The sequence below is a fragment of the Diceros bicornis genome, chromosome 17 (genome assembly GCF_020826845.1).
Source record: "Diceros bicornis minor isolate mBicDic1 chromosome 17, mDicBic1.mat.cur, whole genome shotgun sequence".
In the NCBI taxonomy this organism is placed as follows: Eukaryota; Metazoa; Chordata; class Mammalia; order Perissodactyla; family Rhinocerotidae; genus Diceros; species Diceros bicornis.
In genome coordinates, this window is record NC_080756.1 from 17,153,695 (window position 1) to 17,169,176 (window position 15,482).

The window sequence follows — 15,482 nt, forward strand, 5'->3', positions numbered from 1 at the left end:
GAGGCACAGGTGTGCCCTGGGGAGACGACGCTTTGACCTTCCTGTGAACAAGGCATGACTCAATGCCGACTCAACATTATAGAAATTCTTTATTATTAGACAAAAATAGACTCTTTCCCCCCCTTTTCATGTGATCCCACTCTGATCTCTGCTCAGAAGGGGAGGCAGAGGAGGGGGTGCCTGGCTCCCCACACCTCTCCCCTCCCCCTGCCGTGCTGGCCCTGCAGCCGGTGGAGCTGTCAGGACTGTTCCCCTCCAGGGCTGATGTTCTCCTGCAGGTGGGGCTGTCCCCGTTCTCCCGCAGGTGGGGCTGTCCGGTCCCCTTCCTCCAGGGCTCAACTGCTGCTGCCTCACCCTTCACATGCCCGTCTCTGCCATCTGCTCACGTGCAAGGTCACCTCCTGGGCCCGTCCACTTAGCTTAGCAGGCTGGGGGCAGGGAAGGAGAGCAGTGTCCCAGGCTGATGCCTACTCCCCGTTCCTAAGGGAGGGGGCTGGCTCCTGTGTCTTGTGGGGCCAGGCCAGGGGAAGTGAGGGCTGTGTTGTGCTGGGAGGGCGCAGTGCTGATGTGAGCTCTGAGCTGGTGGCCTGCCTTCATTTTCTCTGGCCCAGTAGAACTTTGGTGATGAAGGTGACAATGGCGCCTGCAGGCTGATCTGGGTCAAGCTCTGCAAAGAGGTGACACACATTCTCCCAGGGGCTTCCTGGTTTCTTGGCCACGAAACCAAAGATCCTAGGGGTACAAAGCCAGGGTGGGCAGGGGCTCAGCATCCCTTCCACAAGGGACTGCAAAGCCAGGGCTGGGGAGGAAGGAGGTGCTCCATCCCTTGGAGGGGAGAGACTGCACTCATGGGGGAGCTTACCTGGAGGTGGTCCCGTCGGGGTTGGTCCATCTGCAGAAGGAAAAGAACTATGAAAGAATGCACCCCAGGGACTAGCTACGGCAGGAGGAGCTGGGGCTACTGAGGGAGGAGCTGGGGCTGGGGGCTCTCTGGTCTGTGGGACTGACAGGACCACGGGGCTGTGGCAGGAGAGGGTTGGGAGGGATGGTCACCTCCGGTCCTGAGGGTCAGTGCTGGAGAAGGTGATGCTGTTCACTGGATAATGGCGGCGAAAGAAGAGCCTGCCAGAAGGAGGGTGGGGAAAGTCACACCCAGAAACTGGGGGCCCCCAGGGCCTAAGCGTACGTACATACTCACTTCCTTTGGTTGTCTGTCAGCGTAATGCCCTGGGCGGAGACCTTGAAGTGGACAACGGCTGGTGTTGGGCGGGGGCTGCAGCTCAGAGCTGCAGAGCTGGCCCGGGCCACTGCTTGGGGGCCGGTCAGTGACTCCGTCTCCACTGAGGTCAGGTAGAGCACGCTGCAGGCTGCGGGGCCAGGAGTGGGTCAGAGGGGAGCACCGGCTCTACCAGCCCCCAGATCTCCATCTCCCCTGGTACCCCCCAAGCTCTTGCACTTTCCCTGGCCAGCACTTCTCAAAATGCATTAGTCACATAGATAACTTGTTAAAAAAGGCAGATTCTGACTCCCCCAGATCTACAGTCATATGCTGGAAAGTGGCCTGAGGATCTGCCTACTAACAAGTCCCCTCCTGGTGACTCTAACGTTCATAAGACTTAGAGAACCTAGACCGAGGACCCCCTTTCCCACCCCTCCCCTGACAAACATGGGGCTCCCCCTGCCTTCATGGGTTAAATGCATGTGCCAGGGCCCACCCACCTTCAGGCCTTTCAGTGCCCCAAGCCTGTATCTGCAATGCGCCCCCTGGTGCCCAGAGGGAGGAAGGGAGGGAGGGAGAGGCCCCTACCTGCGCCCTGACGCAGGAGGTCTGCCGCCGTGCTCATGTTGGCGGGCACTGGGGCCTCTGGGGTCTCCTCCAGAGGATCTGAGGGAAATGAGGGCCAACAGGGAAGGTCGGCAGGGAGCAGCATTGTCTAGGAGCTGCAGAACTCCCTCTCCCATCCTGAGGGGAGGTAGGCTGGGAGCCAGGACCCCCAGATTCTGCCTTTGGCTGCAGTGGCAGGGAGAGCAGGAAGGACAGATGACAAGACACCCACCTTTGCTGGGAATGCGCAGGCAGCAGGGCAGGGACAGCGGGGAGATGGAGTGCTGGGAGACCAGGGCGGACAGGCTGCCTGCAGGGAGAGGTGAGGAGAGTCCTGAGGGGCCCACAGATATCCCCTGCTTTCCCTCCACCCTCCTGAGACCCCTCGGCCTCCCTAAACCAACCCAGTGCAGCCCCCTGACTCCTGCTGCTCACCAAAGTAGGGCTCACTGGGACAGCCCTTGATCTTCACCCCTTTGGGCCCAGTCTCAATGAGAAAATGGCGGACCAACTGCTCCAAGGGGTCTCCTGCGAGGAGGGGAGAGGCAGGCTTTACCAGGTTCCAGGTTCCTGCCTTCTCCCCTGCTGGGATTCTTTCCAGAGCAGGAGAGTCACCTCCTGCCTCTCCGCACCAAGAAGCGGCATGGCCCACCCTCCTGGTCTGGCCTCTGGTACCGGCCCCCATTCCACTCGCCTTCTCTCTCAGGTTGGGGCATTCTGTACCTTTCCAGGGCTGGGCACTGGGTGGGGGTGTAGCCACCTTGAGGGCCAGTCCATAGGCTCCTTGGAATGAATGACTGTCCCTGATCAGGAAGGCCCCAGGGTCCTTGTCCTTCAGCAGGGAGATGGCTGGAGGGAGGCGGGAGAAGATGTCACCGTGGCTGATTGAGCCCCATGTGGCCCTGCTGCTCTGCCACCCAGCTCCCCAGGCCTCTCGCTCTAACAGCTGTGGGGTGTTGGGCATCTGGGGACGGAACTTGACCATTAACAGGGCATTGACAGTGTTCAGTCTAAACCTCCGTGGGCCCAAAGCCCAGAATCACCTGTTAGTGAGAGGCTCAGCCCAGAGCAAACCCGCTGAGATGGAGGGGGCACTGAGGGCATCGACTGGAAGGTAGGGCTGACTCTAAAGCCCCCGAGGGCGGGGCAGCTGGCTTCTCACCTTGGTCCCGGGACAGGTGTGGCTTGTACCAGAACTTGGATGTATCCTGGACAAACTTGACATTGCTCTGGCTCTCCGGCACAGGGGGCTCTAGGACAGGGAGGGACTGAGCTTGGCCCCAGGGCTCCCCAGTCCCCATACCATGCCCCTCCCTGGAGAAAGGGTTCTCCCAAGGTGGCTCCCCCCGCAAGGCCTTTATACCTGGGGGTTGGGTGGCGTTATCTGGAAGCAGAGGTGCGAAGGTGACATGGTGACTGGCGCCTCTGGCTGGTGGTGATGCCTGCTCTGGGCTCCAGGGTCCTGGCTGCTGCCCAGGCCCCGGCAGGTGGCGTTTCTCGGGAAGTGGGGGCTGGGTGGGGCCATTGACATCATAGGATGCAGCCAGGGGGAAGGCAGGTGTGGGTGAGCTCTGAGGTGGCTCTGGGCTGGCCACAAGCCAGGGCATCTGGGTAGGCACAGGGGTGAGGGGGGACCCATCCGGGCTGTCTGGGGGGTCTTGAAGGCCCTGCCAGGGGGCATGGCGGAGGCCTGGCAGCGTGGTGGGCACAGGGCTTCTTGGACTGGCACTGTCTGAGCGGCTCGCTGGGCTTCTCTCCTGAGGCCAGTCATTGGGTGAGCTGGGTGGGGAGGTGGAGGAGAAGGGGCCAGGGGCCGGAGGCTCAAGCCCACTTCTGGCTGGCAGCTCAGGAGGCTTTTCAGCGCCTCCCTGGGAAACAGGTGGCAAGGCCTTGCCAGGACTCAGCCTCTGAGTGGGTGCCAAGGTGGGGGACCTGGTGTCCTGCCGCCGGGCGCTGTGGGGTGGGAGGGCAGATGGTCAGCAGGGCCGCAGAGCCCCCGGTGTGAGCTGTCCCCATGCCCAGCCTTCAGTGTCTGCTTGGACAAGGAGGTGCCTGAGCAGCTGTGGTCCCTCTGCATACCTCTCCTTGCCCTGGACTGGGCTGCTGGTGTGCAGGGGTGTGGAGGGACTAGACAACTCAGAAGAGGCACTGCACTGGGCATCTCGGGGAGACCGAGGCAGGGTGCTGTGCCCGCTGGGGCCCTCCCTCCAGGACACTGGCTCAGGCGACTCTGCAGGGAAGGGGAGAGGGGGTGCCGTGAGCCAAGCTTAGCTCTTTCTCACTCTGTGCCTTCCCCACCATCTTCCAGAACCCTCCTCTGCCCTGGGCACTCCCCACCCCAGTGCCCCTCACCTGCAGATGGCAAGGGTCTAGCTGGGGCCAGGTGCCCGGGCAGCGGATACCTGTCCCCTCCCTCCTCTGCTGGGATCTCGTAGCTCAGCTTCCTGGATTGTGGGGAGGGCGGGCTGCCCGGGGAAAGTGAGCCAGCCCGTGGAGAGTGGGCACCAGGGCTGGGATACCGTCTGCCCTCGCCTGGAGCCCCACAGCTGTGAGGCACCCGGCCATATGCTGGGCAGTAACTGGGGACGGCTCCTCCGTAGCCGTACGTCACCAGGGCAGGGTACCCTGGATGCCCGTACCTGCCTTCGGGGCACACGGCGTAGGAGCAGCCCTCGTGCCCCTCCTCGCCTGCCTTGGGTGGCTTCATGCAGCTGTAGTCAGGCAGTGGGGCATGGTGATGCCCACAGGCAGGCACCAGCAGGGGCAGAGGGTGCCCGGGCCGCACCGGGTGCAGGAGGGGCTTGCTGGCCTCGTTCACCCACCCGTCTCCAGCCTCCCTCTCCAGCCGCAGCCCATACAGGGCTGCCGTGGGCAGCGCCAGCTTCTCCTCACAGGCGGGGCACGAGCAGAGGGGAGGCAGCCCCGGGTCCTCCAGGATCACCACCTCCCGGTAGCCTGCGGAGCGGTAGCCGAAGTCCCCATTGGCTGGTTTCCCCAGCTCTGGCGGGTAGGGGTGCGGTCCCTCGGACAGCGATCGGCAGAGGCGCCTTTTCTCCACTGAGGGCTCGGCATAGCCCTGGGGGGGCCCCTCGTAGCCCCCGTAGGCCAGCCGCCGCCTCTCCAGGGTGCCCTCTGGCCGGTAGTAGCCCCCATTGGGGACCCCGCAGGCTTCCCGGTAGCCCTGGCGGCAGGAGCAGTGGCGGCTGAGGCCAGGTCTGGGGCCCGAGTACATTCCGAGGGGGGGGGCCTCCGCTCGCGGGGGGCTGCTCCTCGTCATCCAGGATGGCCGTCTCGCGCCCGGCTCCCCGGCCCCCGCCGGCCACTCCACAGCCTCCCAGGAGGCGATCCAGCTCCTGTCGCTCAGCAGCCGTCGGGGGAGGCCGGCCAGGGGACTCAGCAGTGGGCTCTGTGGTCAGTGTGGATGAATGGCCAGAGTCGCTGCTGACCGAGAGCATGGGCGGTGGGGGCGGCTCTGGAGAGGGTGCCGGTGGGGTCTGGCGGGGGCCCCGCTGCACCTGGGCATAGGGACTGCCATCCAGGGGGCCCCGGGTGTGGGTCAGGGAGCCTGAGGGGAGAGGACCAGGGAGGGAGGGCAAGCAGGGGAAAGGGGGGATAGAGAGAGAGAGAGTTAATAAGAGGGGACAGGGCTGGACTCCACCTCAGGGGTTGTCTCTGGGGAGGAAGGAGTATGCCCCCAAACCTACACCTCCCCCCAGCCCTGGGCCTGCCCCACACACCGTCCACACTGTCCTCATGGTGCTGGTTGAAGTTCTCGTAAGAATCCCAGCGCACTGCCGGCTCTGCGGTGTTGTAGTCAACAGTGACCGAGGGGTCATTCCGTGGAGTGTGGCCTGCAGAAAGGTGGCCAGGTGTCAGTGTCGAGGAGCAGGGAGAGATGACTGTCAGCCCCTGAACTAAAGCCCTGCTCTTACCTTTGATGTTCTCAGGGCTGGAGGAGAAGACGAACTCCACTGAGGCTTGAAAGGGGAACCTCTCATCTGTGGGGAGTGGGTGGTGAGGGGCCAGGCCCCCGCCGGCCTGCCCTCGCCTGGGTCCAGGCCCCACACCACAGTCTCCCACTCACCAGTCCAGGCCTCGTCCAGCTGGTCCTTGGCGAAGGTAAGCCGTGGTCCATGGATGGTGCACGTGTGGAACTGGACTCGGAACACAAGGGTCCGGTCTGTCCCCCGGCCACCCTTGTGATAGCATGTCACCTGGGCGAGGGAAGAGAGATCAGTCAGGCCCTCATGTCCACTCACATTTCCACTGTGCTTCCACCTGGGGGACTGTCTGGTCACAGCTTTGCCCTATCTTAACCTCAAGGTGACTCCCCATATAAGGGACTCCCTTCACCCTCCAGTCTGCCTGGAATTGATGGCTCACCAGAGACTGCTGGCAGGATACACCGCCTGTCCCAGCCCCACGCGCAGGACTCACCATGACGTCGCCTTTGAGGAGGAGGGCTGGCTCCAGGCTGATGCAAAGCTGCTGGGGACCAGGGCCTGCAATGTGGCTGTGGAAGAGAGGAGAAGGCAGAGCTGAATCGGGGCACTCGAGCTCGGGGGTTCATGAAGAAGCAGGAGGGAATCGGGAAGTCGGAGTCCGAGCCCTGAGTGAGAGACCTTCAGCCTCCCCATCTGTAAAGTGGAGTCTGTGATGGTATTAGTTTCAGGGGCAGTGGCTAGAGCTGGAGGCCCGGGTGTCGGGGAGGCTGGAGAAACAGGAACCCAAGGAGCAGGGGCCTGGGAAGCGAGCACTCACTAGATTCCAGATGTGTAGACGAGCTGCATGGACTGGTAGATCTTGAGGAAGGGCTGGAAGCCTGGAGGGGCAAGGAGGAGAAGGCACATGAGGGGTGCTGAGTGGAGGGGGTGGGGGACAGCCCTCCCCATGGAGTACATCCCCGGCGGACTCACCTGTGCCAGGCTCAAAGGCTGGCAGCGTGGGCACAAGCACATAGTGTAGGAAGAGAGGGCTGCTGTTCATCCTGATGGAGCCCGACAGCAGACCACTGAAGTAGTTGATATACCTGATGGGGGGGCATGTCAAGTTGAACATAAGCCCCTTCCTCTGGAGGTCCCCTTGTATCATTTCAACCATCCACACCCCTACCCATACTTGGAAGGCCGGCCCTTCTCCTCAGCACTTCTCTCCCATCTTCCAGCTCACTGGAAAGTTCTTCCTCGCATCTAACCTCCATCCTTCTTGCTGCCTCAAAGGTTTTGTACTTGCTGCTCCCTCTGCCTAGGGGCAGATCTCTGCTAAGAGTTACAAAGGCGGCCCCGACTGTCCTGCAAGTCTCTCTTTACCACAAGACTCAGCTTTATTTTCTTCATAGCACTTGTCATCATCAACAATGATGTTGTCTATGTATTCATAGGTTTATTGCCTTCCACCAGCTAGAATGTCTGCTCCATGAGAGCAGAAACCTTGTTTGGTCTGAATTCTCTTGGCACAGTGCCTGGCGCACAGCACGTGCTCCATGAATGAGAGAACCTCAGCCTCGGCAGCCACGGAAGGAGCTGCTCCTCCAGCCCCACCCCCAGCTGCTCACCGGCGCTGGGAGGGCTGCAGCTCCGCGGCCACCTTGTCCTCGCAGAACTTCCGCATGGTAAGAGTAGCCAGCGCCTGGTCTGCCCTGCAGAGAGCAGGGCCAGTGGGGGGGATTAAGGGCTGGTCTCCCATCCCTAAGCCCCAGGGGAGGGAGGAGAGGCGTGATCCCCCAAGTCTAGAGGAAGCCCCGAGTGGCGGTCAAGAGAACTAGAAATCCCACAAACGGTCACTTTACTACTTGCTGGACCTCAGGCAATTGTTCCCTGAGTTTTAGTTTCCTCCTCTGTAAAATGGGACAATAAGACCATGTTATGGGTTGAACTGTGTCCCCCCGAAAGATATGTACCTCAGAATGTGACCTTATTTGGAAATAGGGTCGCTGCAGATGTAATTAGTTAAGATGTTATACTGGAGTAGGGTGGGCCCTTAATCCAATAGGATTGGTGTCCTTAGAAGAAGAGAAGAGACACAGACACACAGACACACAGGAAGGCCATGTGACGACGGAGGCAGAGACTGGAGTGATGCCTCTGCAAGCCAAGGAGCACCGAGGATTGCTGGCCACCACCAGAGCTAGGAAGAGGCCAGGAAGGATTCCACCTCGAGTCTCAGGGGGAGTGTGGCCCTGCGGATGCCTCAGTTCTAGACTTCTAGCCTCCAGAGCTGAGACAGGAAATTTCTGTTGTCTTAAGCCACTTAGTTTATGGCACTTTGTTACAGCAGCCCTAGGAAACTAATACAGATCATCTGCTGGGAACTGTGGTGACGCACACGTGAGAAGAAGGGGGTGGAAAAGTCAAGTTTATAGTAAACGGCTCCCTGCACACAGAGGTGGGCGTCAGGGGAGACGGGCTCATCAAGGGCAAGCTGGAGGAAGGGCCATTGGGGAAGGGGCCACTCAGGGCCAGGGAGCCTCACCCTGCAGAGATCTTGCTGTAGTGCATGTAGGCGGAGACGATCACCCCGAGCTTGCCCTTGCTCCCCTGAGGATAGGAGACAGAGATGGAGGGCCTGCTGGGGTCCCAGGCTGAGGGCACCCCGGCCCTGCGAACCTGAGGTGCCAGCACACCTTGCAGTACAGGACAACCACGTGCTGCGGGTCAACACTGAGCCATGTCTCCATGGCTTTGCAGATGGAGCACAGTTTGTCCAGGGGGGGCGCGTGCAGCTCAGGCCAGCCGAAGTCCTGAACCTGGAGGGGTGCAGGGTAGAACTGGGGGTGGGGGCCACGAACGAAGGGACATGGGTAGGGGTGGAGAAGGGGCAGGGTGTAGAGGTCTGGGAGCAAGGTCAGTGGACAGCTGGTTGTCCATGACAGCCTCAACACTTTCCTCGCCCCTACAGTGGGTTGATACCTGCGGCACCATGCTGTGGGGTGTCTCAACTAATATGTCACACGGGAAAGTGCTTAAGATGAAGTAGATGCCAACTGCTACTACTAATAACGAGGAGACGGGGGTGGGGGTTGGGAGGTGGGGGCGTGGCTTCCGGATGGAGGTGGTTCGGTTTCTCGGCTTTAATCCCCTCATACCTTGGGGTTTAGGCGCGTCAGGTCATGTCTTTTCTCCGAAAGGTTGAAAAGCTGCAAGTAAAGGGGGGCTTCAGCCGGAGTGACCTCAGGCAGCGAGGCGCGCTAATGCGTGGAGGTGGCGTCACTCGCTGTGACCCTAAGCAAGAGTCTTCCTCCAGGAGGAGGCGGCTAAGGCCGGGCCTAGCTGCGACCGCCCGCCCACTGCGCTCCTGGCCGGCCCCCGGCCCCGCCCCCTCGGCCCCGCCCCCGGGCCTCGCCTCCGCGGGTTTGACGGCAGAGAGCGGCCCGGCCCACCTGGAGCTCCCAGCCCTCTCATTGGCTGACCGCGGCAGGCCCCGCCCCTCACCAGGTACTTGTCGCGGTGCTTGGACTGCAGCACGTGAGCCAGCTCGCGCAGGTGGCCCCGGTGGCGCTGCTCGTCGGGCCGCGCGGGGAAGGCGGCGGCCAGGATCCGCTCGGTCACGTAGGTGAGGTCCAGGTCCCAGCGGCGCTCCATGAGCGGGTCCAGGCTGAAGCTCCTGCGGAGGAACGGAGGGCGGGCACCCGAGGGGGCTGGGGTGGCGGCAGGGCGTCCGGCCGACTGCAGGGGCGGCCTCCGGGAGCCTGAGGGTGGGTGGGACCGCGGGGGGCGTGGGGCTGCCCGGAGAGCTTCGTTGGGGGGCACTGTCCCGGGCTGAGGGGTGGGGCCAGCCCCGCGCGCTCGCTCACCTGGGCAGGGTGCTGCGCTGCTTTGAGTGGTTCAGAGACTTGGTGGATCCCTGGTGGATGAGAAACCGTGTGTGAACATCTCTTTGGGTGACCTCACCTTAGGCTCCCCACTCCAGAGTTCCATGAACTTCTGTCCGCTGAAGAAACCTAGGTTGTTACTCCCCGAGAGACCTGCTTCCGCCCCCTCCTCCAGCATCACCTTACCAGGTGCTCTATGCGCCTCACAGGGGCCGTGTTTCTCCGCTAGAGGGAGATGGGAGAGGAAAAGGGAGTGGTTAGGGCCAGGTAGCCTGGGGGCCGTGGGGAGGGCATGCCAGTGTCCCTGCGAGGGCTGTACTGGGTGAGGGGAGAGGGGTCCTAGCTCCCTGCAGGCCCACGAGAACGAGAAGAGCAGAGGGCTCAGACCTTGTTTTCCTCTCCCTCAGGATGCCCAATACCCACAGCAGTCCATTCAAGGTAACCTCCTCAGGGCCCTCTCTGTGGCCACCAGACCTCTGGACACCACAGCCAGGTTCCTTCCTCCCCCACCCCATCCCAGAGCACACTCACCAGCTCCACAGGAGGCAAGGCCTGACAGGACGAAGTCACCTGGAAGGAGACCTGAGTGAGGGGCTGAGCTCCTGGTGAAATGGGCTCTCCCAGGCTGGAGGATGGGGCCACCCCTCAGCTTCAGCAAGATGGTGGAGGGGCTGTCAGCAGATGGGCGCAGGCTCCAGCTGAGGTTCCTCTATTTAAGGGAGCCTCCCTCCAGCCTCTCGGTCCCCCACCCCCAGGCCCCCCACTTGTTGCTCTTGGCTTCCAGCCCCCTGCCCACACAGACCCCCATTCATCCAGCTGCAGAGCAGGAGTTATATATAGAGCCATGCAGGCAGGCCATGGCCAGGGCTGGACACTGGCCTCTTTCACCGGGAGACCCCGCCCCTGGGCACACTGCTCCCCCAGCCAGCTCCAAGGCCCTGGGACCCCCCGTACTGCAGGAGGAGGACCAGGGAACCTCCTCAGAGATGGGGCTGTCTCAGGTTCCCAGTGCACAGTGCGAACTATCTACAGCTTGTACCTTCTGCCCAGCCTTTCCAGGGCCCGGGACAAGACCCACCCAGGCATCCTGAGGACCCTTCCCCAGGGGGAAGGCACAGCCCATCCGGCTGCCCAGTCTCTGAAGTCCTGCTCCCCCACCTACCCACCCCACCCTTCCTCCTCCTCATTCTCCTCCTCTTCCCCACCCCCCATCCTCGCCAGCTGCAGCCTGGGCACAGCACCAAGACAAACGCCGTCTTTCTGTCCACCCGCCTGGGCCAGCCCTCCAGGAGGTGGAGTAGGGTGGTTCTTAAAGGGCCCAGTACAGCACCCTCTCTCACCCCAGCAGGGGTTCCCCAGTGATGAGAGGGGTGGAGGGTCGATGCCAGTGTGGCTGGAGAACCTGTTTCAGAGGAGGAAGGGACCCAGTCCCCCTCCCCCCGTGAGGTACCCACCTTTGCTTCACATTTTCTGTGTGTCGCCACCTTGCAGACTAGAGGGGGATGAGGCGGGGAGACGCGTTAGCAGGGGCCTACTGGGGGCAGAAGGGGTGGCCTTCTCCCATCTCCCCAGGCCCTGGAACCAGAGTTCAAGGGAAGCATATGGCAGTGCGGTACTACTGCCCCGGCAAGGGAGGGAGGGAGCCAGGGGTAATGTTCGAGGCTGGGTGGGGGTGAGGAGGAAGGGAGGGAGAGAAACCTCCAGCCACAGGTCAGGTGGGAAGGCTGGGGAGAGTGCTGGGTCTCCTGGGTTGCTGGGGGTGTTTGTCTTGGGGAGGAAGGCCTGTTTGGAGAGGAAGCGGCTGCCTCTTGGCCCCCGCTGCCCAGTCCAAGGGCAGCATGCACATTACGGTTTATGCCCTAGGAGTTGGCCACTGGAGTTGTGGAACACAGTGGGGCTGGGCGGGGACTCTGAGTCACAGAACAGGGTGCCTCACCTCTGCACGAGACGCCCGTCCCGTCGATGGTCACCTTACACACTGCACAGACCGGTGGCTTCTTCCGGAAAACCTTCTCCCGGAAGCTATGTGGCTCAGCTTTCCTAGGCTAGGGGTGGAGGGACAGACAGAGGGGTCAGTTCCCAGTGGGCCCATCTCCAGGACTGGGCCAGGGCCTTAGCACCGCACTGGTTTCTTTCTTCCTCCATCCTGATAGAGCCCCCAAACTCATAGGACGCACTTGGCCGCAGCTGTTTCCGGGCACTGGTGGGGCCTGTCCTCGACAGTGTGTGCAATCTGGCCCCTTGCGTCACCCTAGCTGGGTCAGCTCCTCCCCAGGGGATCACTTATGTCCCTCACGTGGCCCTGGGGTGTGATACCCTTCTGGTCACTGCCACCCCAAACCCTAGAGCTTTCCTCCCCGTGGGGGGTGCTCTCTGATGCTCCTCCATGCGGCCCCGTCTCTCCCCCTTGCCTGCCCTCCCCAGGTGGAGGCCTGTGTGCAGACACGAATGTAGGGTGTCAGTCCTGCAGCACCAGACTGGCCCGGCAGGGGTGGCCTCAGCCGGTCCGCTCCCCTGGCTCCCGCCGTCCCCACGCTCTGGGCAGCTGACATGCCCCCTCCCCCACTGTCAGAACAACATGTTTACTCATTGTGCATCCAGGCGCAGGCAGCAATTGTGTAAGGAGGGGGCGGCGGTGCTGGAGGAGGCAGACAGAGGCAGGACATTGGGGGAATATTGAGTGACCTTGCTACTTCTGGATATAGTGAGTCACTTGAGGAGATTCAAGTGGGATTCCAGAATTGACTGGGGGAGGGGGTGGCCCACATGTTCTCTTGGGCCCCTCCCCACCCAGAGGTGCAGTGAGGCAGGAGGCTGGGATGCCCCCTATGGCCCAGGCCTGCCTCAGACCCATCCCTTCCACTCTGCGTTCACTCCTCGCATCCTCTGTCTGGGGACCATTTGCCTCCTTGTCTTCTCTGTCTCCCACCCATTTTTCTCTTCCTCTGGAGTTCAAGTTCCTGCCTCCCCTCTTCTGTAGTGTTGCCTCATGTTGCCCTGAGCTGCTTTTTTTGGGGTAAGCTGAGAAAATGTAGGGACAGGGAGTGATGGGCCTCCAGTCCCCCAGCCTGGGCCCCAGGCAGCACCTTTGGTCTCCTGGCTGTCCCTGAAGCAGCTGGATTAAACCCAACCTGAACCCCTGGGCTGGACCAACCTTGCCAGAACCACTAGGAGACTTGGGTACATTCTGGCATTAACAGCACACAGAACTGATGTCAGTGGAAAGCAGAGTCCCTTGTCTAAAGCACTCCTGTGACCTGGCCATCTCCCTCCCTTCCCTTTGCCACCCCCACCCCATTTCCTCCAAACTTCTCAGCTCAGGGAAGGGGCCTGATCTCTTAGCCCTGCCTTGGGACTCTAGGACAGGACCTGGAAAGGTCCTACAGTGAAGTATATCTGGGCACAGGTTTAGGGGCCAGGATCCCCAGGGTTGGCCTGGGTAGGGCAGGGAAGGTGACAGAGGAGCCTAAATGGACACCGGGTCCTGCTCTAACCCAAACTTTTGCTGCTTACGCCACAGCCCTGGCCACACCAAAGGGGCAGAGGAATGAGGGCCGCGGGACAGAGGGAGAAGGCTGAGGAAGCTGGAATTGGGAAAAGGGTCTGGCCTGCCTCCTGGCCCCCTCCCCCACTGCCCACACCTCCACCCCTGCCCCTGCTCTGCCCAGCCGGCGGGCACTCCTACCCTGCTGGTGGCCCGGCTGCTGTCCCTCCTCCCCAGAGCTCTGAGCAGCCTCTCCACGGGGCCGCTGGACTTCATGGTGTCCGGCCTGCACGGCTGGTGGGGGTGCCGGCCGCGGGGCCCGAACAATGCTGGGGCCTGGCCCGGGGCTTCCTGGAAGCGGCCTGGCGGAGGCAGCCGCTTCCCCTGGGTGGAGGGTAGGCTGTCTGGCTGGTGTGAGGAGAAGCCCAGCCCTGGAAGTGGAGGGGAGTGCAGGCGGGAAGGGGGCAGGTCGCTGCTCCAGGAAGTGGGGGGGGAGGATGTGGGGGAGGCCAGGAGATCAGATTCCCAGGATCTACCCTGCTGGGAGTGTCAGCCCAGGATCTTTTGCCCTCCACCCCACCCTGCTCTGGAGCTGCCCCTGCACAGGGATCCACCCTATGCAGGGATCTAAAAGGATCCTGAGATCCAACCCCCGGTGGGGCGGGGCAGGGGTGGGGTGGGAATTTAGGTCTCAGGGCGGGGCTCAAGGGCCAGTGGGGAACACCGTGTCCCCTGCTAGGCCAGCATCCCAGGCTGAACCCTCAGGCTCTCTGGGGATTTCCAGTGGGGAGGGAGGGGGAGCTGGGAATAGGCCAGCCCAGGATCTGGAGTGCATCCTGAGGGTCAGGGAAAAGGACTGAGGGCCAGCATCCTGCCTCAGTTTCACCAGTTGTGAAGTAGGAAAAGGAGACCAATGCACTGCCCCCCCTCCCTCCCTACACTTTGGAAGGCCAGATTCCAGCCAGCAGTAGGCTGTGCCCACAGGAGTGATCCATTCTCCTGCCCCAGCCCCAGCACATGAGGCCCGTCTCCTGAGAGCCCCCAGCTGTTCTGCTCCTGACACAGTCTCCACTCACCCATTCCTTGGGCTGGTGTCAGCCAGACTGCAGATCCCTAGCCCCTCTTTTGAGCCTGCCACTCAGGCCCTGCTCCCCAAGCCCTAGGGCTGGGCCCTACCCCTCCCTGCCCCCAAAGCCTGAGTACTACCTTCATGGCTCTCCTAGCTCTGCTCTCCTTCCTCAGCAGCTGTCACAGGGTCTGAGGACTGGACCGGAGGCCCCCTCCCAACACATACTCCACCCTCCCTCCATGGGCCTCCTGCCTCCCTCCTGGGAACACGGCCAACTTCCTGTCCCAGGAGTCAAGGGAAGGAGCTGGATTGGGGCCTTGGAAAGGGGGGAGTAATCTTCCGAAAGTATAAGAGGTTAATGGCCAGGGGGTCCTCAGCCCCAAGCCTTGGACAGCAGCTCCTTGGGCCAGCCGTAGCTGTCACTTGAAAGAATGTGCGAACATGGCCCCCTCATTTGCATGGTATTTACTGAATGTCCCAGAGCTCAGGCAACTCCCCCAGCTCTGGCTTCTCCCACCACGTCCTTAGACTTCCCTCTCCTGCCCTCTTGCCCATGGGCCTGGTCTAATCCTGCCTTCTCTGGGATGAGCCCCCTTATGGGAGCCCATTCAGGGCTCTTCCCTGACCTGCCTGGGCTGGGGCTTCTCCCTGGAAGCCCGAATTCTCTTTCCAGGTCAGGAAGTCTGTCCCCATGGTACCTTGCCTAGAGGACCATTTGTGTGACAAGGCCTGGGCCCCTGGGCTGTAACTGGAGAGGGCAGTGGCTCTGCAGCCCATTCCCACCTCACCTGCCCTGGCTGGGTCCCAGGACATTCCAGGCCCCTGGCCAGTGTGGGCAACTGGGCCTGGCCTAGTCCAGTCCCCAGCCCTGCTAGGGAGAGGAGGGGCACGAGGGTGGGTGGGCATGGCCTTTCTCTGCTCCTGTTGCATGACCAGGACCCCTCCAGCATGCTTCTTTCTACTCCTGCTGCCTCCAGAAGGGCTGAAAGTCCCCTCACCTGGCATTGCCGTCACCTGCAACAGGTCCCAAACATCCTCTGCCCCTCTGTCTTCTCCTGGGGGGGGGGGTGCTCACTAACCTCTGTGTGGGGTGGGCAGGGAAGCATGGTTTGAGTCCCTCCCTACCCAGCGGAACACCTCTGAGGGAAGATGGAGATGGCAGAGTGCTGCTCCCTCAGCCGGTGCTAAGAGGAAAAGTAGCTCACTGGGGCAGGGCTGGGAAGGCATGGCCAGACCCCCGAGGACCCTTGCCCTCCTCCTGCCTGGAACATTCCAGAGCCTGTCAGCCTCTCCC

At 62.0% G+C, this 15,482-nt stretch overlaps 1 protein-coding gene across 1 annotated transcript; it reads right to left on the bottom strand.

The window, feature by feature from the left end:
• Nucleotides 1-70: 70 nt before the first annotated feature.
• On the bottom strand, nt 71-13,592 carry TNS2 (tensin 2). The gene is given in 30 exon segments (XM_058558159.1): nt 71-732; nt 863-892; nt 1,054-1,122; nt 1,199-1,367; nt 1,808-1,885; nt 2,058-2,135; nt 2,261-2,353; nt 2,549-2,674; nt 2,988-3,077; nt 3,189-3,778; nt 3,905-4,055; nt 4,178-5,069; nt 5,071-5,390; nt 5,563-5,676; nt 5,758-5,823; nt 5,910-6,039; nt 6,263-6,338; nt 6,587-6,647; nt 6,742-6,854; nt 7,380-7,463; nt 8,297-8,361; nt 8,448-8,570; nt 8,910-8,960; nt 9,256-9,427; nt 9,618-9,667; nt 9,822-9,860; nt 10,167-10,205; nt 11,090-11,127; nt 11,572-11,680; nt 13,321-13,592. Coding segments are annotated over 30 exon segments (4,230 nt in total). The 5' UTR covers nt 13,396-13,592; the 3' UTR covers nt 71-593.
• Nucleotides 13,593-15,482: the final 1,890 nt, after the last annotated feature.